The 25,495-nt window shown below is 41.9% G+C and overlaps 2 protein-coding genes across 2 annotated transcripts in view; both read left to right on the top strand.

Moving 5' to 3' along the window:
* Positions 1-1,918: 1,918 nt before the first annotated feature.
* On the top strand, positions 1,919-22,655 carry LOC308299185 (uncharacterized protein; the record flags this gene model as incomplete). The annotated part of the gene is made up of 4 exons (XM_080742903.1): positions 1,919-2,618; positions 5,216-5,314; positions 11,892-12,005; positions 21,568-22,655. The coding sequence occupies 4 exons, from the start codon at positions 1,919-1,921 to the stop codon at positions 22,653-22,655; spliced, it is 2,001 nt and encodes a 666-aa protein (XP_080599029.1).
* Positions 22,652-25,495, top strand: part of LOC308299184 (proteinase-activated receptor 2-like) — a gene marked incomplete at both ends in the record, with an annotated part of 8,006 nt that continues 5,162 nt past the window's right edge. Inside the window, one exon of the mRNA XM_080742902.1 lies at positions 22,652-22,657. Within this exon, the coding sequence (XP_080599028.1) occupies positions 22,652-22,657 (6 nt within the window). The remainder of the gene's footprint in view (positions 22,658-25,495) is intronic.

Here is a 25,495-nt window from a genome sequence, read left to right as displayed (position 1 = left end):
TGCGTGTGTTCAAAGTGCCGACGCAGCGAGCCGCCTGCTCTCCAGCGCCAACTAGAGTTTGAAAATGTCTGAAAATGTCACTTTTTTGAGCGGATGGCTGCACTGGAAAGCCAACAGAAATAGATTTTACACCTCTCCCGCTTAGCGGAGAGTGTGGCGTGATAGAGGAGGTCTCCCCGAACGCGTGCGTGTGTTCAAAGTGCCGACGCAGCGAGCCGCCTGCTCTCCAGCGCCAACTAGAGTTTGAAAATGTCTGAAAATGTCACTTTTTTGAGCGGGTGGCTGCACTGGAAAGCCAACAGAAATAGATTTTACACCTCTCCCGCTTAGCGGAGAGTGTGGCGTGATAGAGGACGTCTCCCCGAACGCGTGCGTGTGTTCAAAGTTACGACGCAAAGAGACGCCTGCTGTCCAGAGTCAAATTTGTAAAGGCTATGCACTCCAGTGAACAGCATTTATCCATTTATCATGTTTTTATGTTATTAAAATCTTTCTTTTTTACACAGAAACATAATTAGCATTTTGTATGTTCGTTTAGATACTTAATCTATATTTTTAACGTCCATATTATGGCAAATTGTCCGTTTTTCAACGTTTTTCAATGGCTTTAGGGGTACTCTTATTCTGAAGAGATCGGCGCCGGAAGCCTTATTTCTGCTAACGCTATTTCTGCTCATTTCACATAGGCGAAAGTCTGCTATAAGTTATAACATAAGTTTGCAGTGAACAAACCTTCGTTATAAGTTGTGTCTCTGCAACTCGGAGGTTGTCTTTGCACGACAGTCGGACTCGTTAGAGCTACAGGCTGGCACGTTGTGAAGACGGGAGGAATTTACACAGGTTTGTTTTGTGGGCTATTAAACGCTAAATGCTAAAATAGCTTAAAGACAAGTACGGTCCTTCCTAGCCCTGAATACATGACGGTCCTTACCCACTTGAGAGCTGTTAAAGTGTGTTTTTATGATTCAATGAATAAGAAGCGTTGACCTGAAGGGAAAAGGGCATTTTAATTACGATAGTAGTGAACCTGAACAGTGTTTTACCTGAAAAAGAATATTATTAAAACATTTTATTATTATTATTATTATTATTAGAAGTGGTAGTAGTAGTAGTAGTAGTAGTATTTCAATTGCACAAATAATGGCTTAATAATTAAATGGATTTTCTAAAAAGATACATCTATAATTCTGCTTACTTTAAAGAGGGAATATCGTCTATCAGAGAGGATTACTACGAGTTTGCCGGCACCGAAGTAACCAGTAAGCGAGTGAAGCAACAAGCAACACAGTGAACGCACACAGACAACTTCAGTCAGCTGTGATGTAAAATGAAGGAACGGTGCAAACGTCTTGAACAAAGTGGCTCTAAAGCTGGACAAGTAAGCAAACAACAGAGGCGAAGTTTTGATGCCAACTTTAAATTAATGGTTGTCAACGTGGCAGAGTCAACAAACAACTGCCAGGCGGCCAAGAAATATGGTGTCACAGAGTGTAACGTTCGAAAATGGAGAGCACAAAAAGAATGTCTAAAAAGTGCAAACAGTCAGAGAAAAGCTTTCCGTGGTCCCAAAAGCGGCCGCTTCCAAGAGATTGACAGGAGGGTGTGTGAATATGTCACTGAAAAACGAAATGACGGACTGCCTATCACCAGACCGGTGATCCAGCTAAAGGCCCTGGAAATAGCCAAAGAACTCAACATCCCTCCCACTGAGTTCAAAGCGAGTCTCGGCTGGTATAATAGAATGAGCACGCGAAATGGATTAGTGTTGCGACGCAGGACAAGCCTTGCCCAGCGCTTGCCCTCTGATTTCAGAGAAAGGCTACGGTCTTATCAGCGATATGTGCTTGAGTTAAGAAAGAAACATGACTACCCCTTGGATCAGATGGGCAACGCTGATCAAACACCTGTTTATTTCGACATGCCAGTACCTGTCACCGTGCACAAGAAAGGTGAGAAATCGGTCTTAGTGAAGTCTACTGGTAACGAGAAGAGCAGGATTACAGTGATGTTGGCATGCCTTGCCGATGGTACAAAACCGCCCCCCTATGTGATTTTAAGACGCAATAGAATACCCAAAGAAACCATGCCACCTGGCATTATTGTACGTGCCCAGGAAAAGGGCTGGATGGTGCACTGGCTCAAGGTTGTGTGGGGCCGACGGCGCGGGGGGCTCAGAAAAAAAAGAAACATGCTGGTGTTGGATGGACACTTGACTGAGCCTGTCAAAAAGCAAGTGTGCGCGATGAACGGTGACCTAGTGATCATCCCCGTGGGAATGACAAGCCAGCTACAGGTGCTTGATGTTGTCGTCAACAAGCCATTTAAGGATAGTCTGCACAAGAGATACACGGAGTGGCTCCTGTCTGCAGATCACACACTAACGCTGACTGGAAGGGTCCAGCAGCCTGCTGTACGTTTGCTCTGTGAATGGATCCTACAGGCATGGGATGCTGTTTCCTCAGAGAGCATCATCAACGGGTTCAAGAAATGCTGCATTTCCAACGCTATGGATGGCAGCGAGGATGACGTTCTGTGGGAGGAGGCAGGGCCCATGGAACAACGCGACGAGGACAGGAGTGGTGAGAGCGACAGTGAGCCCAGCGAGGCAGAAGACCTCTGTGAGTAATAATGTACTGTAGTCTATTCTGATACATATGAGCTATGAGGAGCCCCTTTTCCACTGACATGGCCCAGCACCACACCACTCCACACTGCCCACTTGTGCCAGGTTTTCCACTACAAGGACCTGGGTAGAGTGGTGTGAAAGCAGATGTGGTACTAAAAAGTATCCAATCCAGAGTAGGTCTGAGCTAGGCCAAACAGGGCCAAACACTTCATAATGACTGATCACTCACTGACTTTTCATTTAGACCACCAGGATATAGTTGTGACACATGATAATAGATTCTATTGTGTTATAACCACTATTATAGTCTAGTATGTGTATTGTAATTATCATAGTAATACATTAATACTTTATAGTGTATTATAATCACAGTTATGATCCATTATATTGTACTAGAAGCTGGGCCGCCCTTCGGGCGGCCCAGCGTCTAGTCGGCGACCTGGCCAACTCGGAACAATGTAAATAGGGAATGAATGCCCCGCCCTTTAATGCAAACCCCATTATACCTGTTTTCATAGGACCCGTTTTGACCATTTGTCTGCCTGTGTCCATTTATGCCCATATATGGAGATATCTGTATCTGTCTGTCTGTCGGTGTCCATTTTATGTCCATATATGGAGATCACTGCAGTTATAGTTCTGGGTCCATTTTATGCCCATATATGCCCATATATGGAGATATCTGTCTATCTGCGTCCATTTTATGCCCATATATGGAGATCTCTGTATCTGTCTGTCTGTGTCCCTTTTATGCCCGTATATGGAGATCTTTGTGATTCTGCATCCATTGTATGCCCATATATGCCATATATGGAGATATCTGTTTATCTGCGTCCATTTTATGCCCATATATGAGATTTCTGTCGCTTTTTCAAACAGATGGTCAAAACGGGTCCTATGACAACAGGTATAATGGGGTTTGCCTTAAAGGGGGAACCGGCACTGTGTCTGCAACACAGTCGGAGGCACAGACAGATACAGAGATCTCCATAATGGGAATAAAGGGACACAGACAAACAGATGGAGGAGGAGACAAACTTAATGCAAACCCCATTATACCTGTTGTCATAGGACCCGTTTTGACCATCTGTTTGCCTGTGTCCATTTATGCCCATATATGGAGATATCTGTATCTGTCTGTCTGCGTCCACTTTATGCCCATATATGGAGATCTTTGACCATCTGTTTGCCTGTGTCCATTTATGCTCATATATGGAGATATCTGTATTTGTCTGTCTGCATCCATTTTATGCCCATAAATGGAGATCTATGCAGACACAGTGCCAGTTCCGGAAAATCCTGATGTCAGACATCAGAATCCGAACCTTTCGTGCTGGTTCCAGAAAATCGTGTATCGGGTCGGGTCGGGTCGAGGCCGAGCACTGCACTACCTGCTGCGGTGGGGAACGCACGTGCCGAATTTGAAATAGGGAATGAATGCCCCACCCTTTAATGCAAACCCCATGAATGCCCCACCCTTTAATGCAAACCCCAATATACCTGTTGTCATAGGACCCGTTTTGACCATCTGTTTGTCTTTGTCCACTTATGCCCATATATGAAGATCTCTGCACACACAGTACCGGTTGCAGAAAACTCTGATGTCAGACTTTATGCCCATATCTGGAGAACGCGCGTGCCGGTGGGAAGAAGGGTTCTCGAGACACATACATACACATTCACAGAGATTTTGTGTTGACTCATGTGGCGTACGTGATGTCAGAGCCTTTTATGAAGTGATGTCACAATGACTCAGCGCTTGCGCCGATTTCCTCCGGAACAGCCTGATGTCAACAATCAGCTCCGCATAAGGAGATTCCGAACGTTTCGCGCCGGTTTCGGAAAACCGCGAGTCGGGTCGGGTCGAGGCCCGGCACTGCACTCGGGGGAACGCGCGTGCCGAATCTGAAGCCGGTGGGACGAACGGTTCTCGAGATACGCGGATTACAAACAAACAAACAAACAAACAAACAGAGATTTGTCGCATTTATAGATAGATTATAATTAGGATAGTTGCAATGTAGCACCCTTCCCCCTCCCAGTCAGATGTTTTACATATTAAGAGCCAGCCAGCTGTTAGGCCAGTTTGCAGTTATACTGCCCTTTTTTATCTATTTACTTTTTTTATTGCAAACTGCAATATAGCAAACCGTTTATTGTTTCACCAATGATGTATTGCACAACTGTTTTGTTGCAGTCTAGAATTCGTTTTTCACAGTCTGAATTGTGAACATTGTTCTTGAATAGAACTTGATACAGCAGAATGTTATCTGTCTGTACTCTGTATGAGCTTTTCTATAATAATTTTACAATAAGAAAGTTTTTCTTTATAAATAACTGTATTTTGTTTTGTCTTCAACATATTATTTTTTTCCCCAAAAGGATATTTGAAAAATACTGGACGTGTTATAATCAGAGTCGTCCTATATTCGGGCCAATGCGGTATATTATATTATCCACATCAGATTGTGCAGAACAAACTGAAGTGAAAAGGGGGCTGAAAGTTTATTTTATTGTTGATGTTGAGTGTCTCTCTTAAAGTCTTTGTTATTAATCTTGAACTTTGGGATTGTAATTGTTTGTTTCCAGACTGTGTGGAGTCCAGACTACAGGTGCAGATGAACTCTCCAGACCAGGCTGGAAGTGTTTCAGTGAAACAGGAGGAATCTGAAGAAAAGCCACACCTTAGTAAGTTTCACCAGTGGTGTAACTACATTTACTTAAGTACAATTTTGAGGTATACATACTTTACTTGAGTATTATCAATTTCGAATACTCTTACTTCTGCTCCACTACATCTCAGATCCAAACTATCTCATTCATCTGAGAGATGGGTTAGATATTGCCTTTACCTTCAGCAAACATTATTGTTATTCTCCACTAGGTCTCAGTTAATATTCCTTATTCTCTTACTTAATTTCAGACCAGTCTTTGGAGTCCAGACTACAGGTGAAGATGAACTCTCCAGACTCGGCCAGGGACATTTCTATTAAACAGGAGGAACCTGAAGACCACTCACACCTCAGTACGTATTTTCACTGTACGATACTCTTGGCAGTAAATTTCATGACAATGATAATAGCCAGTTATTCTATGACCACTATGGAAACAAGGACTTTTTGTTATCCTTATATATATATATATATATATATATATATATATATATATATATATATATATATATATATACATATATATATATATATATATATATATATATATATATATATATATATATATACTAACAAAGTATGTAATCAATCAATAAATAAATATGCATCGGCATCAGTAAATATATTCTTTGATATTCTCAACGAGGATCAGCTGTGTCACAGACACACCTCCACTCCACTCCAGTGCTCTAAACTGAATTGACTGGATTCTGAGTTCTCTCCAAAAGCCCTTGAATATGATGGAATATGTCGGCGCATAGTTTTACTGAGGTTAAAGTGATAGTTCACCTATTTTTTACATAAAGCTGAGTGAAATACTTGCCATTAAAACAGTGGTTAAAAATGTATTAATTGATTACCAGAGTCCCGTGGTCAGAGTTCTGGTCAGTTTCCAATGAATATTAAGTAGTTCCAATGGGGTGGGGGCCATTTGGCGTGGCCCAATCATTGAAAATAGATGAATCCACAAAACTAGCGTCATTTGTATTGTTGGCCTATTTCTACCATAAAGAGCGAGGTTTCGTTCTGTTCAGCTGCCTGCAAAGCACCTTGTTGTGGGGAAATACGCTGCAGCGGCGTAGTGATACTGGACACAAAAAATAGTACCATGTGACAGAGGGGTCAAAGTTGAACGAAAGTTGGTCTATTTGGTAGAAATAGGTCAACAATACAAATGAAGCTGGTTTTGTGGATTCATCTATTTTTAATGATTGGGCCATGAACCCCTGCCAAATCACCGGAACTACTTTATATTCATCTAAAACTGACCAGAACTCTGACCACGGGACTCTGGTAATGAATTAATACATTTGTAACCCCTATTGTAATGGCAAGTATTTCACACAGCTTCATGTCAAAAATAGGTGAACTATCACTTTAAGGTGAGGGTTAGGGTTATGGTTAGGGTTAGGTAACGGCCGGCACCTGCCGCGGCACCTGCCGGTGCCGGGAATTGTATTCGCTGTCCCTCCAAGTGTTGGTTGATTGATTCATCAATGTAATACTTTATCAGTCAAAATTTTAAACAGCATGGAGGTACAGTAAAACATTTAGGCTAAAATTATAACACAAAAACATGTGTTAATGAGTCAAATTAAAATATTTGTTCTATCGCCATAAGTCATTGTCGGGTAATAAAACTAAATGTATCGATTACTTTGAATCCTGTTTCAGAGTTCCCAGAACCACATGTATTTATTTTAGTAACCGATTAGTCAGTCTAGTAGGCAATAGCTATGTACATGGAAGATGGAAAAATAGATCTACATTTTAGGAACCCAATGTTCACTATTTGTATTGTTCTGCTCCTAGACACCCTGCACATGGTTGTGTGTAAAGAGGAGGTTTCTCCTGAACACAAGAGGAGGAACAAGGAGGAACAAGAGGCTCCACACATTAAAGAGGAACAGGAGGAACCAGAGGCTCCACACATTAAAGAGGAACAGGAGGAACAAGAGGCTCCACACATTAAAGAGGAACAGGAGGAACCAGAGGCTCCACACATTAAAGAGGAACAGGAGGAACCAGAGGCTCCACACATTAAAGAGGAACAGGAGGAACCAGAGGCTCCACACATTAAAGAGGAACAAGAGGCTCCACACATTAAAGAGGAACAGGAGGAAGTACTTCAAAGACCAAAGGAGACTGCTGGATCAATGTTGACATTACTAGCAGTGAAAAGTGAAGTTGATGAAGACATCTCTTCACACTGTCCTGAAGTTGAAGTTGAACTCGAATCTGACACTGAAGTCACTCAACAAGACCGTGATGATTGGGGGGAGACAAGTGGAGGTGTCCACGCTGGAGAAAAACCTTTCCGCAATTCATCTCACCACATCCTGACATCCATCTCCCAGTCCCTCCTAATTTCAACATCAGAAACCTCTGCCTATGACATCCTCTGGTCCTCCTCTGTAACCTGAGATTAACTGTAGCTCACTGCTGGATCTGACTGTTGGTGTGGTACCAGAGTAGTTATTTTGAATCTAGGATAATTAGATCCAAGGAGGTGTTTTTGAATATTAACTAAACCTTTGAATCAATAAACCAACACGTTAGGCCACACTTAGAGTATAGGTTCAACACCCCCCTATTTAAGCAGATATTTATGGCTTATTGGCTATACATTTCATAATGATGCTTATAAAATCAGATTTTAGAATCGCAGGTAAATCTATTAAAGAAATAAAGGCTTTTACAGAAATAGAAAAGGGCAAAGCATTCAAAGTACATATCAATATATTACCCTTTCAAAGGTTAGAGATGCACCAAACGGTTGATAATTTCCATCCCATACTTTCTTTTACAGAATTCAAATTTTTAATCCTGGGGGCTCTCTCTTTGTCAGATTGGTGCAAGAGATTTTTTGACGTGCGGGGTAGAGAGCCCGATGTGCCTTCTGAAGGGGACAGTACTGTATACAGACTTTTTTTATCTGGATTCACTTCCCCACAACTGCTGTCTCCTGAGTCCTGAGTGACCAAGTTACAATGTTTTAAAAGCTCTCCTATTCTGTAAATAGGGAGAGAGAAACCTTTTACCATCATACTGTAACCTTGTTTGTCTTTTTTGTTGTTGAATGGAATGAATCATTGTTTAACCACACCGTGTCTGAGTCTCTGTGACAATACCTTTTGACTTTTCTTCTGGTTATTTGTGTCTTTGGGTTGACTCTCTTTCCAAGGTAGAGTTCAAATCCATCAATGTTGCACTATGGTAGTTACATTTATTAAATCTTTTCATTAGCAATTGTTTTGGCATGTAGCTCATTTAAATAATATTATTACACGGCTTGGTTGAATGCTTGATTCTGATTGGTCAATCACTGACTGAAATCAGTGGTCTGTTATTTCTGGATAACAGACTGCTCCGCCCTAATCAAAGGCTCAGAGCACCTGCTGCAGCTGCACTCAGGCTGCACACTGCGTGAATTTAGTGCTGTATCCAATGTGAGAGCCATGTAAACAAACACACACACACTGTCATTTACAACTAAACGCTCTCAAGAATGTTTAAAAAAAATATTTGAAGCGAGAAATAGACGATCCAGTAACAGAAAATTGATTCTACATTTATACTCTTCAGATATGTTTTAACAAACATGTATGATTTGTGGTTATTTGCAATTCAAATCATATCGCCGTTGGCATGAATTTGAATGCCATGTGAGTCAGGCCTAATCACCCAACATCAGTGTCTGACCTCATCACTGGTCTAGTGGTCTTGTGGCTAAATGGAAGCAAATCATGAGCTTTGATCTGGAGTTGGTCCCCGCTTTGCTACTATAACATTCTCCATTATTCTGGGATGGGGTTTCACTAGGTGGAACATTGCTGCTGCAATTTGCTTCCATTCACCCACAAGAGCATTAGCGAGGTTGGACACTTCATGTTGCTACCCCCAAGGACAGATGTTGGGGATAGGGGATATTGAAGCAAGGTGTTAACTCTTTTGGTTTTGAGGGGCAGGGAAGTGTATATTATTCGTATCTGTGTCCTAAGGGCATGAGGTTATAGCGGGCATGGAGGGTGTGTATCTTCAACTATTTGTGAGGCCTTCTTTACTGGGGGACTGAGCATTGGTTGGACCTTCCGTTGGTCCGACAAGGTTAGCATTCACCAGTGTTGGCAGGTTAGCAATTCACCAGGTTAGCATTCACCAGCGTCGGCAGGTTAGCATTTCACCAGGTTAGCACTGTCCGTTTCTCGTGGATGCTGCTGAGTGGCTTCTGGTCCGGCACGATGATCTTGCTGCTGGTCTTTTCAATCCTGTTGCGGGGTTTCGGGTCGATGGTGTGCTGTGCTATTGAAGGTCAATTTGGATTCAGCAAACAATTCATAGAATGCCTGCAGGACTGATGGCTGGACCTGGACCTCATCTTCTTGGGGAAGAACAGGCGGTTTGACGGCACCTAGAATGTATCCTCTCACCATTGGTCTTAAAGGTGAGCTTGTGATCGATGGTCGTGCCAAATTTATACTCAATGGATGCACTGGAATATCACATCAGGCCATTTATCTTCGGGCTCGAGCAACTTAATATGTAATGAATTGGTGGTAATGCATTGGCTCAAGGGACAAGGTCTTAGAGGAATATCTATAATATGCAGCTCTTCACAGGATTACTTATGCTGACAATGATGCTATTCACAGACTCATCCAAGCGGCACATGAATCTATGCATTTAGTTACGGAGAACTGCTTGAAATGTATTAAGTCTTGCAGCTACAAACCTTTCGCTCGCACTGACTGCACCATCTCGGTCTTTTGAGCAGAATGCTCTTGGCATCATTATAAGCCACTTGAAGTTTCTGGATAGCCTACTTGCTTTTCTGTAGCTTGACCACAAGTGGGCAGTGTAGAGTGGTGTACAGTAAGCTCTAAACAGAGTGATCTTAACTGATGCAGAGCACATACTGAATTTCCATGTAAGAGTGTTTGCCTGTACATACATCCTGCAGCACTGTCTGTGAATATCATCTGTCATTTGCTCTGTAATAAAATGTCCAAGATATTTGACTTTACTACAGACACTGTCTGAGAGTGTTAAATGATAGTTTACAATCAGGAAATATTTGGCCCTTGTCCTCTTTTGTTCTATAAATTACAACAACACTCTGGCATTATACTTAATGTAATTTTCAATGCCATACTCAGTCAGTGCATAGGCTGTAGTCCAGTGATACTTTGGACTCCACTAAATCATGCATATATGCAAATGAAATCACTTACCCTATACCTTAAAGTTTGGATTGATTGACTGAAGGCTTTATTTGAAGTTTGCATTGGAAAAGGTACAGTAATTACATTACATTAATTACATTACAGTAATTACATTATTACATTGGAAACCCATTTTTAACTCATAACATTGAATGTGACAGATACATAAAGTGGTTCCTGTGTAATTAAGCCGTAAAGCTTACTAGGATCTCCTTTTAGTTGACCTTGCACCAGTGATTTGTGCTGTCATGAAACTGTAGGCTTTTTTCTATTGAAAACTGCTAATAAATCAATCAATCAATCTGATTGATTGATTGATCAATGATAGACAGATAGAACACAGTAGACCTATTATGCAGAGGATACTACAATGTTGTGGGTCTTCTGCGGGAACTCAAGGATAAGGATTGTGTGTGTGTGTGTGTGTGTGTGTGTGTGTGTGTGTGTGTGTGTGTGTGTGTGTGTGTGTGTGTGCGCGCGCGCGCGCGTGCGTGCGTGTGTGTGTGTGCGCGTGTGCGCGTGCGTGCGTGTGTGTGTGTGTGTGTGCGCGCGCGCGTGTTTCAACCCGGACGAGAGAGAGGCACGGATGAGGAGCGTGTCCGTTCCTCTCTCTCATCCGGGTTGAAACACGGCATCTAAACAAACAAACAAAGGGAGCACAGACACAGAGCAGAGAGAGAACTAGCTAAAATGTATTTTTTTTGATACAGATAAAGTCTGTTATAAGTAAGTTTGCAGTGACCAAACCTTCGTTATAAGTTGTGTCTCTGCGACTCGGAGGTTGTCGGAGGTTGTCTTTGCAACAGGCTGGCACGTTGTGAAGACTGGAGGAATTTATTTACAGTACACACAGGTTGGTTTTGTGGGCTAACGCTAAATGCTAAAATAGCTTAAAGACAAGTACGGTCCTTCCTAGCCCTGAATACATGACGGTCCTTCCCCACTTTAGAGCTGTTAAAGTGTGTTTTCTACCAGAATAAATTCTTGGGGAATGTATGTTACTTGACTCAAGTTACTTGAGCATTGACCTGAAAGAAAAGGGGCATTTTAGTATTATGATAGATAGTAGTGAACCTGAACAGTGTTTACCTGAAAAAGATATTACAAAATTATTATTATTAATAGGCCTATTATTACACTTATTATTACCCGTATTAGTATTATTATTATTTGTATTACTATTAGTAGTAGTTGTAGTAGTAGTAGTATCAGGGAGAAGATTACTACGAGTAATTATCCACATCAGACTGTGCAGAACAAACTGAAGTGAAGAGGGGACTGAAAGTCTATTTTACTGATGTTGAGTGTCTCAAAGTCTTTGTAATTAGTCCTGAACTAGTGAACTTAGGGATTGTAATTGTTTGTTTCCAGACTCTTTGGAGTCCAGACTACAGGTGCAGATGAACTCTCCAGACTGTGTGGAGTCCAGACTACAGGTGCAGATGACCTCTCCAGACTGTGTGGACTGTGGAGTCCAGACTACAGGTGCAGACCAGGCTGGAAGTGTTTCAGTGAAACAGGAGGAACCTGAAGAACAGCCAGACCTCAGTAAGTTTCACCAGTGGCGTAAAGTAACTAACTAAGGCTTGCCCACCTGCCCCCGGCAGGTAAATAAAACTTTCGGGCAGGTGAAGTTTGCTTTCAGGTTGCCCGACCGGACAAGTGCTCATTTGAGAGCGGACACAACAGTCTATAAACACAACGCCAGATATCTGTCTAAACACCTGAACGTGGCCAGAACGCTCTGTCTAGTGTGAAACCATAGACATATTCAATCACAGCTATGTAGATATTTGGATTTGGAAGTATTGAGGTACAGTATGACATGTTATCGCACAGACCCAGAAAGTAAAGAAATATGTGTTAAATTGAGCGTTTTAAAATATTACCTATAATTTTTAAATGGACGATTTACTTTTCGGGCAAGTGGGCATGACCTTAAGTAGAACATGATCTCTACTTGCCCGTGGCCCGGTTAAGTACTGTACTTAAGTACAATTTTGAGGTATACATGCTTTACTTGAGTATTATCAATTTCCAATACTTTTACTTCTACTTAACTACATCTCAGATCCAAACATTGTGCTTTTACTCCACTGCACTTATTTGAAGTTTTGTTACTAGTTACTTGCAGGTATAACTTATGATATTATAAAACATACATGAACCACTTTAGCTATTTTATACCATGGCTATTTGAAAATAGACAATATCTACATGCTCACACAGCGCATTGCACCAATATGCGTTGTTAGCTTGTAGATCTGCTATTTTCAAACATATTTACTATTAATTTTGGTACTTTTAAGTACATTTTGATGCCAACACTTTAACAACAAGTACCTTTTGAATTCTGGACCTTTACTTAAAGGAGTAGTTCACCAATTTTCAACCTGTCTTCATATAATAGGTCCTCACTAATGGTCATGATAAAATATCACAATTTTTTTCTACTTAGTCCAAGTCTCCTAGGAGAGCTGTGGGAAGTTCAGAATCCATAGTCTTGTGACATCATCATTTTCCCCAAAAAAAAACTTTTTCAATATTTTTGAAAAAAAAAAAAAAAGATTTTTATTATCGCGAGAACAATGGCTTCCACTTTAAAATTGCAACTTTTCAGGAATAGAAAGCCTGCAGTTTCTATAAGCTGGATTGGCAATCGATGATGTCACAAGACTATGGGTTTCTGACCTGCCCACAGCCCTCCTCTGAAAAAAAAAAAAAAAAGAAAAGCTATTTTTGAGTGAGGATCAATTATATGAACATAGGTTGAAAAGTGGTGGAGTGCCCCTTTAAGTTTACTGTAACAGAGTATTTCTATATTGCAGTATTGATACTTTTACTTAAGTTATGTGAGTATTTTCTTTCACCACTGAGTTTCACCGTCTCTTTCTATCCCATTCTCCAGCTTCAAGGTGTTTATTGTCTTTGTCACAAAGAAATAAGATAGAGTTGCTAGCTGCACTATTGGCAGTAAGATTATTGTGCTTCATCAGTGTGGAATAATATACATACAAATTAAAGGATGTAAACAAAAATAATTTAAAACAAAAATATTCAAAATGGTTCCGTTATGCAAATCCATAGGCTGGATTATTGTTGTCTCTACCAGGCCGAAAGGCATGGCATGGCTGATAACTATGTTTTGCACCCTGTCCGTCTGCGTTTGTCTGCGACTCCGCGTGTCCCTCTGTCTGTAGAAAGCTCATCTTTGGCACCGTTGGCACGATGGCAGCGAAACATCCACACACACTCCCTGGGTGCCAGAGCAGAACCTCTGCCCCAATTATTGTCTCCACCAGCCGAAGGCATGGGGGAGAGTATGTTTTCCCCTCCGTGTGTCCATCCGTCCGTGTGTGTGTGTCCGCGTGTGCGTCCTCGCAGTTTGTTACCACCTAATCTCAGTCACCGTTGGCCCGGTCGCTGCCAAAATGAGCACACACACTCCCTGGATGCCATTTCAGAACCTCTGACCCACAGTTGTCAAATGGGCCTGTTCTAGCGCCACCATGAGGCCGATGTTCGCAAAACACATTTCTGTACATCTGTCAGATTTTGCATATTCCATCCTGATTGGCTAAGATTGGCTTCCAAAGTTTGTAGGATTGTGCCGTTTTGAACAAAATGCCTCAAATCACAAATGCAAAGTGCAATTATCATGAAATCGCACACACACATTCCCACTAGGCAGAGGAAGAAATGCCACTTATATTTTTTTAAATCAGCCTCATGGTGGCGCTATAACATGCCGATTTGTGGTTTTACCTGGGTTAGGGTTACCCTAGCCTCGGAAACCCAGGCATTCAAACTTTGTACACACACTCCCTAGAGGCCAAGGAAAAACCTTTTCACTGCATTTTTCACATCAGCCTTTTATAGCGCCACCTTTGGGCCGACTTATGTAAAACAGATTTTTGGATATTACTCCTTAAGATTTTCTCCAAAAATAACACAAATCAGTACACAGTATCTCTATAGTCATGTGATTGAGTCTGATCCGTCTGATATTTCATATTCCATCCTGATTGGCTAATATTAGCTTCCAAAGTTTGCAGGATGGCTCAGTTTTTTAACAAAATGCCTCAAATCATCAACGCAGCTTGCGATTACCGTGAAATTTGCCACACATATTCCCACTATGTCAAGGAACAAATGCTACCCTTTTCACATTGGCCTGTTATAGCGCCACCAGCAGGTAGACTTTAGCAAAACACATTTTTGGACAATGCCTCAAATCATGCATGCAGTGTCCGATTGCCATGAAAGGTCTAAGGTGAAGAACATATGCCACCTTTTTTACATTGGCCTATTATACAGTAGCACCACCAGGACGCCTGGCCTGGTGGAGACCTGTGCTCGGAAGAGCACTGCTTCTAGTTTTCACATGGGGTAGGTCGGCTAATACAACTAAATGTATCGATTGCGGCTACGTTTTAAGATATTTTGCTTAAATCTTGCGAAAACTTTGAAGCCTGTTTCAGAGATCTATGTACATGGAAGATGGAAAAATAGATCTACATTTTAGGAACCCAGTGTTCACTATTTGTATTTTTCTGCTCCTAGACACCCTGCACATGGTTGTGTGTTCTCCTGAACACGAGAGGAGCCACAGTCTGCTCCAGGAGGAACCAGAGGCTCCACACATTAAAGAGGAACTTGAGGAAGAACTTCAAAGACCAGAGGAGACTGGTGGATCAATGTTGACATTATTAGCAGTGAAAAGTGAGGTTGATGAAGACATCTCTTCACACTGTCCTGAAGTTGAAGTTGAACTCGAATCTGACACTGAAGTCGCTGAGGACAGTGATGATTGGGGGGAGACAAGTGGAGGTGTCCACGCTGGTGAAAAACCTTTCCAGTGTGAACTCTGTAACAAGAGTTTCAGGTTTCCATCTCAACTGAATATACATCAGCGTGTCCACACGGGAGAAAAACCTTTGCAGTGTGAACTCTGTAACAAGAGTTTCAGGTTTCCATCTCAACTGAATATACATCAGCGTGTCCACACGGGAGAAAAACCTTTGCAGTGTGAACTCTGTAACAAGAGTTTCAGCTTTTCATCTCAACTGAAGATACATCAGCGTGTCCACACAGGAGAAAAACCTTTCCAGTGTAAACTCTGTAACAAGAGTTTCAGCTCTTTATCTCAACTGAAGTTACATCAGCGTCTCCACACGGGTGAAAAACCTTTCCTCTGTAAACATTGTGACAAGAGTTTCACTTGGGCGACTAGTCTGAAGAATCACCAGAGTGTCCACACTGGAGAAAAACCTTTCCAGTGTAAAAGTTGTGACAAGAGTTTCAGTCAGTCAAATGACCTGAAGATACACCAGCGTACCCACACTGGAGAAAAACCTTTCCACTGTGAATATTGTGACAAAAGTTTCAGTCAGTCAGGTTACCTGAAGACACACCAGCGTATCCACACCGGAGAAAAAACATTTCACTGTAAACATTGTGACAAGAGTTTCAGTCGGTCGGATCACCTGCAGAGGCACCAGCATATGCACACTGGAGAAAAACCTTTCCTCTGTAAACATTGTGACAAGAGTTTCAGTCAGTCGAGTAATCTGAAGACACACCAGCGTGTCCACACTGGAGAAAAACCTTTCCACTGTGAACTTTGTAACAAAGGTTTCTTTCATTCTTTCGACATGTGGAAACACCAGCGTATCCATGCAGCAGAAAAAACATTCCTCTGTAACATTGTGACAAGAGTTTCAGACAGTTGAGTAAGGGAAAACTCTTCACAATGTTAAAGTCTTGTGCTGCCCCCTAGTGACATCTGTCTCTGTCTGTTAAATATTTGCCTGTTTGATGCTGGTTTAAAAAAAAAGATACATCTGAGTGTGTACCGTCATCAGTCATATGTTTTTGCATATTGTATGGTTTTTCAATATATATATATATACATCATTATTATTAACAAATAACATTTCATCTTAGATATGTTGTTATTACACAATAAATGTTATATATTGTAAAGATTCAGAAATGCGACCACACAGACCACACTCTAGATGATGAATTCAATTTCTTTATATGTATTTATGTATTTATTTATTTTTCATTGTATTGTTTCATTGCCAATTTTCCACAAGATATCATACTTCCTACATATGAAGAGATCTAGAAGTATGTCGTGTTTGCACCGATCACTTCGCAAGGGTGAGATTTTTTTTTATATACCGGTAACTGCTAATACCTTTGTAAAAGGAATAACTTAAATAAATAATTGTTTAAAAAGAAAAAGAAAGTTGGTTAAGACATAAAACAATATATAGTAGATATCAAGTATAGGGTTTAAGTGGTTAACCTTCCCCTGACCTGTCACCTGTTACTGACTCATCCTATCCTGGCTGTAGTTCATCACAAACTAATAATAAACACGTTTAACTATGACTCATGAACTCGTGAAGGTGTCATTGGTCTGCCTAACTAAGCTCGGTTGTGCAATCACCACAAGGTCACTGTCCGAGGTGCTGAAACGGTTCTGAAACAAACTTTCTTCAGCAAGCTGTGTGAAATTAATGGTGTTGCTTTCAATGCAGCAGGTGAACGATTTATTATTTGGCTGAGGACAATCAGGACATGTTTAAAAGCATCAGAGCTATAGCCTAAGCCTATAGCGAGGCTAGGGCTTGTTTCCTCGCTCTTCTTGTGTTCCTCTCTCCAGCCTGCAAAAAGCACTCCCCCCACATGTCTGAAAACAAGACCAGGTCAACCTGGTTGTGCCAGACCCCGGTTCTGCCAACCCCCTGTCTGTCATCATCATTTATGACATCATGCCTTTTGTAGGCATGTCATCATCATGTCATCATCATATATACCCTTTATATAGAAAACCCGGACAGACATTTGCTTATGTAGGCCTACCCATTTCATGGGTCTGGCAAACACATATTAATATCCATTGCTCACAAGTTAAAGCAGAGTGTTGTAGCTTTTACACAGGGAGGGTTGGAGTCTCACAAGTCAGAGTCCTGTGACAGGGTAAAATACAGCTACACAGGCAACACAAAGGTGGGGGTCAAAACCCCCTGGGCTGGGAAGTCCAACACAGAGGAGCAGATCCCAGCTGCTGTACAGGTTGGCTACATGTTTAGACAAAGTCATAAGCTACCAGTGACGATGACGACAATCCCCCTCCACCTGACTTTCCATTGCAAAACAGACAGAGCCTGTGGCATAGTTAGTACGTCACTTTCACAACCCACTCAGTACGTACGTGGGTGTGTGAAAGTAGTGGTTTGTGTGTGTAAAATTACACTGAGGACAGCAGCCACTGTTACCCTGAGGGGTGTCCTGTATGAAAAGGTTTCTTGGCTGGTTGATGGGTGGTACATCAACTCTAACCAGTTGGTTTCTTAGATTATGTGGCCTTTTGTAAACTATCCAAGGAAGTGCTGAAAAGCAAATTTTCAGTCAAGAATATATGCCAGTGTTTTTTTTAGTTTTTTAGTTTTTTAATTCTTTATATAAAAGTAAATTGAATAATGCAATACTCTGGGGTCAGATAACGTTCTAGTACTGTTGAGACATTCAGTTTGTGATACTTTCTCAAAACAGCTGAGTGAAGTTGTTGGCTGACTTGTAGTCCCTCCTTTTGCCTATAGGGAGACAACATTTTATCTGTTAGATTATGTACTAGGAGTGTGGGGATTTAAGCAATATTCTAAAAGTGAGGCTGTACACAATAGAGAGAGATGGAGTACACAACATTGACACCAACCCTGGCTGTCATGGGAGATGTGGGGTGAGATCCCAACGAAGTGTTACAGTATATCTGTGCAAGGTATTTGAGTGCAACATCTTAATCAAGGGTGCATGGGCCAAGGACATTCATGACATTCTTTTGAGAGCCGGGTATGAAAATAAATTATAAAGAAAGAGTGTCATAAAAAAAAAATATATATATATATCAAAAAGTTAAGGACAGATTGGCACTGGATATATGGTGTCATATACAGTAATCCCATATTGGATGGGCCAAACTGATGTAATCCATTCTTTCATTTTCAACCAAACGGCAATATTGTCCTTCAGGACCAGGCCATTGTTATCGTGGATAATGCAACAGATGAAAAAGAAGGGTGGGACTTGACTGTACTGTACTGTACATGCAATCAAGCATGAAGCCAGCTCAGTGGCCTTGTGGTTAGAGTGTCCGAACTGAGCCTGGGAGGTCGGGGTCCAATTTCCCGGCCAGGTCATACCAAAGACTATACAATGGAACACAACGCCTCCCTGCTTGGCACTCAGAATCAAGGGTAAGAACCTGCAACTTAACTAGCGTCATGTCCAGGTGGCGTACTTGTAGGTCAAGCCAAGCCACCTTCTGCTATAGGAGACAGTCTTGTTTTATAGGCCGCAGCATGGCTCTGGAAGCGTTGTTACAAGGCTACATGCATGAAAGCATTCTGCTGTGGCCCCTGCAGTTTGGCCCTGTTATTATACTAACATGCCCTGAAGCCACAGTGGCCTTGATGCCCCAGCTGATTTCAACGTTTTGTAATCTGGCTCTGCCCTGTCAATATGTTTTCTAAACACTGTAAATAATGGGCACATAGGCATAAACTTATGAAACACAAATGTAACCATAATAGTTCATTATAAATACAACTGAAGCATTATTGGTCTATAGATTATAAAAAAAACTATAGCCTGGTCAATATTTTAAAATAAGATGGAAAATGACTACACTGTGTTATATATTATCACCTACACTTTTTGTACTGTACAGCCCTAGAACAATGAAACCAAAAGCAGAGCGAACAAGCCCTAAATAGCCCTCTCTGGTATAGAGAATACCAGAGAGCACTTTGACTCATCCAAATCCAGGGAATGCCATGACTATGTACAGAATCAGTGAACACAGTCTAGCGATCTAGAAAGGCTGTCACAGTCAGACCCTCCAAGGATCCACATCTTTCTTCTACTCTGTACATACTGTATAGTGTTTTATATTTTTGATGATGTTGTATTTAGGTGTTATTTTTCATGCTATGTTGTTGATTAATTAAATGGTAAATGGTGCATTTATATAGCGCTTTTATCCAAAGCGCTTTACAGAGATTGTGCATTACATTCACCCATTCACGCACACATTCATACACCGGTGGCGGAGGAAACCATGCAAGGCACCAACCAGCCCATCGGGAGCAATGTGGGGTTCAGAGTCTTGCCCAAGGACCCTTCGACATTAACTCAGGGGGAGCCCGGATTCGAACTGGGAACCCTTCGTGCTCTAATAACGGTTTCTCTACCCCTGAGCTATGCCGCCCCACAATTCAATACATCAATGGACCTCAATGGAAGTCCACAGGACTTATCCTTTTAGAAAAAAGTGTATGACTGTACTCGTTACATTTCTGTCTAATAATAAATATTCAATCAATCAATCGAATCAAGCTCCCAAGACAAGACAGGCCTGCAGGCCTGGAATTTAATCATTTTACGAGTAAGGCCACTTGACCTTTGCTGTTCTGCTCTTTGTTTTGAGGGCATAAAGGCCAAATGCCAGGCCAGGAAGGCCATCAAATAAACAATGTGCGTTCACAAAGAAATATACCATAAAATATCTTTACATTTAATTTGTCAATTTCCATTTGTGGTAAGCAGCAACCCACATAATATCCTTAGATGAAATAGAAGTGAGGAGGAGGAGGAGGCGTCACATCGGCTTTATCTCTTGATCATTTTCAGAGCTTCCATTGCTCGTCTAGACTGTTTGACTGGAAGCATTTGAAAATTGTGGGAGGCAACAGCCTGGCCACACAAGACTAATGCTTCCACTGAAACAATAAATCCAAAAGGGTGAAATAAATACATTTAAAAAGCAGTAATTATTTGTTTAAACATCGTATTGGTATTTACAAATTAAAATTGTATGTATACAAATTGTATGAACAAGTATGAACAAGAGTTTGTGCACGTTTAGCCCTGGATCAGTCACTTGATTCATGTGGCAGTCCTGCACCAGAAGTATAGCCCAAGCCCCCTTACACACACACACACACACGCACACACACACGCACACACACACACACACACACACGCGCGCACACACACACACACACACACACACACACACACACACACACACACACATTCCTCAACAGGATACAACTTGTAGACACACATTGAAAAAGTAACAGGATAAAACTTGTAGACCCTCACTGAAAATGTTACACTCTGCATGAGTGGGAGAATCTAGTGAGAAGAGCAACACAAACACAGAGCTCAGCAGACATGGGATCAATACGATTATTGTTGGTCGTGCTATTTCTGACCTGGAGTTCTACATCAAATGCGTCAAGATGGAAAGGTGAGGCTGGAAGTTGTTTCAATGTATTCTTTATGTACCTGGAGGACAGATATTTATGAACATAAGATGACAGTCCCCAGATGACAGTAAAGTGACAATTTCTTGCGAAAAAATACTATTACTGTGTGAAAAGTAATCAACAAACTATCCTCTAATAGCTGGTCAAACATTGGCGAAATTGTCAAATAATACAATTTTGAAAATTTTGAAAATAGCTGAGCTACACGAGGCTTTGTATGCTGTGGTGTATGGAAGGAAATGTATACGTTACACATGGGATGGCACATTACTTAGTTTGTCTAGTGGAAAGGAGACAATACTTTACATGGCACACTTGTTACAGTATATTGTAAATATTTAGTAATGGAGTGTCTGTGGCATTGGGAAAACTAGTTTAAAAATGAAATAAAATAAATAAATAAGTTTAGGAGTTTGAGAGACCATCATTTAGCCTTTGTATCAGAGTCAACACCTAAGATTATTAGAAATATAATGAAGAGGGACACTGTTCAGTTATAATATATATGAAAAAATATCATCTGCACTCACAGAAAGTATCCTTTAAAGGACATGCACTTCGGCAAGGCTTGCGTGCCGAAACAAAGAACTCTTATGAAATGTGTGCAACCGGTAAATTCATTTCTTAAAGAAATTTCTGTTGTGGTTGCATTCACGTTATCACAGTGAAATTGACTATTGTGTATGTCTGCTTAACTGAAGGAAAACCCCGTCTCCTCGGGGTTGTGGACCCCCAGGACCAGGGCCGAGTTCGTGTGGATAAAGCAACAGCTGACACACTGAAGAGCCATCTGACCACCATCTTCCTCCCCATCCTCTACATCATAGTGTTTGTTGTGGGCCTGCCTGCCAACACCATGGCTCTGTGGGTGTTTCTGTTCAGGACCAAGAAGAAGCATCCATCAACGATCTACATGGCCAACCTGGCTCTGTCTGACGTGCTTTTTGTCATCTGGATCCCCCTAAAGATCGCTTACCACTTTAATGGGAATGACTGGATCTATGGAGAGGGGCTGTGCAAAGTCTTGGTGGGGTTCTTCTATGGGAACATGTACTGCTCCATCCTCTTCATTGCCTGGCTGAGTGTACAGAGGTGCCAGGTTGTGGTCGACCCTTTTTCTGAGCAGAACAACAAAGTGGCAATTGGTGTCTGTGTGTCCATCTGGGTTTTTATCTTGGCCACCACCATTCCTCTATACCAGTATGATCACACAGTTAGAGTCATAGACCTCAATATTACCACCTGCCATGATGTCAGTGCCATATGGGACATAAACAATCCATTCGCTTCTGTAAAGTACCGTTATTACTACTTCATGTTAATGGCCACTGTTGTGTTTCTTATTCCTTGCATAGTCATTGTTGTGGCCTATGTCCTTATGTTGTGGTACCTAAAGAAGAAGGCGGCACATAACGTAATTAGAACAGCAGAAAAGAACCGTCGCAAAGCTTTGGTGTTGATGGTGACGGTACTGGTGACATTCCTGGTTTGTTTCATCCCCAGTAACATAATGTTGGTGATTCATTACTCTCTGCTGAGCATTGGGGAGACTAATAATGGATATGTCTTCTATATCATCACTCTGTGTTTGGCCAGCCTTAACAGTTGTCTGGACCCCTTTATTTATTACTTTGTGTCAGATGACTTCAGAAAGCATGTGAAGAACACACTGCTTTGTAGGAGCAGGAGAACTGCGGAGAGGCTGGAGTATGTGGAGAAACACACCAGGAATTACACATCTGCTGTGCCTGGGAATACAGAGAGCAGTAGCTGCTTATCAAACAGATGAGAGTGAGGACTCTGGGAAGACACTGTACGATATGGGATGCTGTGCACAGCCTGTTCCTCCTATTATGTTCTTCTTGACCCACCAATACTGTTATGTTCACCTTGTGACAGTGGGGAAGAATAAATAGGACTATTCATAACAATTGGTCACACTACAATTTTGCTCAAAATGTGTGAAGGGTTGAAACAAGCTACAGCAATTTTAACTTCTGCAAAAGAGAAACCATCAACCCCACATTGTGTGCATTGTGAGAGTTATTGTCACTTTTCCGCTGCACATTCCTGGGCCGTCACCATGGCTCTCAGGCCCAGATCTACTGTAGGCAAGCTTTCTATTATGTCTATTACTAGTTACTGTACTGTGGAGATTTTGATTACTATGACAAATATACATTAACCACTTCAGCCTTACGTACATTTCGAGCATTTGAAAATAGCCGATCTACAGCTCACAATTGTTGTGAGCTAGTAGATCTGCTATTTTCAAATATCTTTTCACAAGTTTTTTTTAAGACTTTCTGCATAATGAGTATTTTCTACTTTTGTACATTTTGATACCAATACTTTTGTAGCCTATACTTTTATTCAAGTACATTTTTAATACAGGACTTTTTTATTGCAGTAGCCTCTCTGTCTGTCTGTCTGTCTGTCTGTCTGTCTGTCTGTCTGTCTGTCTGTCTGTCTGTCTGTCTGTCTGTCTGTCTCTCTCTCTCTCTCTCTCTCTCGTGCGGGGGTGCTCACAAAAGCCGAAGTAGACAGTAAAATAACCTAAACATTTTTGGAAGTGAAATATGCCTTTGAGCAAAACAGTAAATGACTGTATTTATTGTATATCTACAATACAAGATAATAATTGAATAGGTAATTATAGTGTTCCATTCACAAATGTAAATGTGGTTCAGACACAAAACAACATTAAGCTCAACTAGACCTTACCCGTTTGAAGATATGTGCTCCAATATATGTGCAGAGTGTGGGTTATGGAAAAAGTAACGAGAGACAGCCGCTGATACGAACGACCTACGGCCTGGTCGCGACCTAGGCCACGACCTGGAGGTCGTAGGTCCCGGTTCTGGAGGTCGTAGTTCGCGGTACATACTTGTTAGGTCGCGGCCGGTCTAGTTTCGCGACCCCCGGCCGTGGTTGCGCCACCTCGGTCGTCCCCGGGCCGTTGTTGCGCGATCGGGCCGTTGTTCAGCGACCTGGGAAGTCCGCGGTCGTATTTAAAAGGTCTTTTTGCAGAATATTCTAGAGCAGCAGCGCTATTCAACCTTTTGAAGCTTGTGATTGGCTGAACCGGAGGTAGGAAGCGCTCCATTGTAGTCACTTGGACCGCGCGAGGTGCACCAAAACCTATCCTTAACCCTAACCCCAACTCTAACTCTAACCCTAACCTTAACCCTAACCCCAACTCTAACCCTAACCCTAACCCTAACCCTAACCCTAACCCTAACCTGCCGACACTGAGTAGCTAACCTGCCGACGCTGTTGAAAACGAGCGCTCCTTCCCTTAGCAAGCGTAGAGTTTCTAAACTCGCGTCCCTTCCCTTAGCAAGCGTAGAGTTTCGATCGCGGCGCTCCTTCCCTTAGCAAGCGTAGAGTTTCTAAACTCGCGTCCCTTCCCTTAGCAAGCGTAGAGTTTCGATCGCGGACTTCCCAGGTCGCTGAATTACGACCGAGATCGCGCAAAACCTCCAGAACCGGGACCTACGACCTCCAAGTCGTGGCCTAAGTCGCGACCAGGCCGTAGGTCGTTTGTATCAGCGGCTCTTGCTGGAAGTAACTGTAACTGGTGCGTGCGTGAGAATATGTGGGAGCATCATAATGTAAGGAGCAACCCATGGAGGAGTGTATATTTTTTGATGGATACAAATAATTTAACAGCTACATTAGGTGAATAGAAGTATGGGGATGTATGCGCTTGCTCTACATAATTTTGCCATACCCGTCGGAAGATAAGACACACATCAAATGCACCCGGTGCATGAGTGACCCGTGCATGCAGGCAAACCACATGAGAGAGAGAGAGAGAGAGAGAGAGAGAGAGAGAGAGAGAGAGAGAGAGAGAGAGACACTGCAACATTCCTAACTGTGAGATTGGTGGGTGTGTGTGTGGGGCTACAGATCCCATAGCCTGGAGGAACAGACCGTAACCCTGACAACAGGGTGTAGTGTTGAACAGAAGTGGTAAAGAAACGCTAATAAATAGCTTGAATTTGTGAAAAATGGAAATCGGGCTCCATCACCGTCTGTATAATGCTAATGGCCAATGCCATGTGAAATTTGGGATCCGTTGCTGGAGAGATAAAGGTGGAAATGCATTGTGACTGACCTACTGACTGACTGACCTACTGACTGACTGACTGACTGACCTCTCTAATTATAGTATGGATATATAGTGTTTAACCTTCCCCTGTCACCTGTTACTCATCCTATGGTATGTAAAGCAATGACGGGAAGGGTCTTTCAAAAAACACTGCATGATGAAACACACACGAGGACCTGTCATGACATGTCAGTTCATAAGTAAACCCTGGCTGTAGGTCATCACACACTAATCATAAACACATTTGACTATATGACTCAGAGTCAATTCTGGTCTAGAAGATAATCTTACCTTTAGAAGTTATTACTTTCAGACATGTAGCCTACAAAAATAAAATGTTTTTCGATTGAGAGAATTAAGCGCATTAACAATAATATTGTTATATTATAACCGATCACTCCTGTTTGGAGCCGGGGCCATGATCTGGTAGGACAAATGGACAAAATTGCCTGTTATGGGGGAAAAAGAAAACACCTGGAAAGACCACCTTCTAGGTCGGAATTCTCCTTGAAGTG

This window comes from Nannobrachium achirus (assembly GCF_963921795.1).
Source record: "Nannobrachium achirus genome assembly, chromosome: 15".
Classification (NCBI taxonomy): domain Eukaryota; kingdom Metazoa; phylum Chordata; class Actinopteri; order Myctophiformes; family Myctophidae; genus Nannobrachium; species Nannobrachium achirus.
The sequence above is the reverse complement of the archived record's forward strand: the minus strand, read 5'-3'. Positions and strand labels throughout refer to the sequence as shown.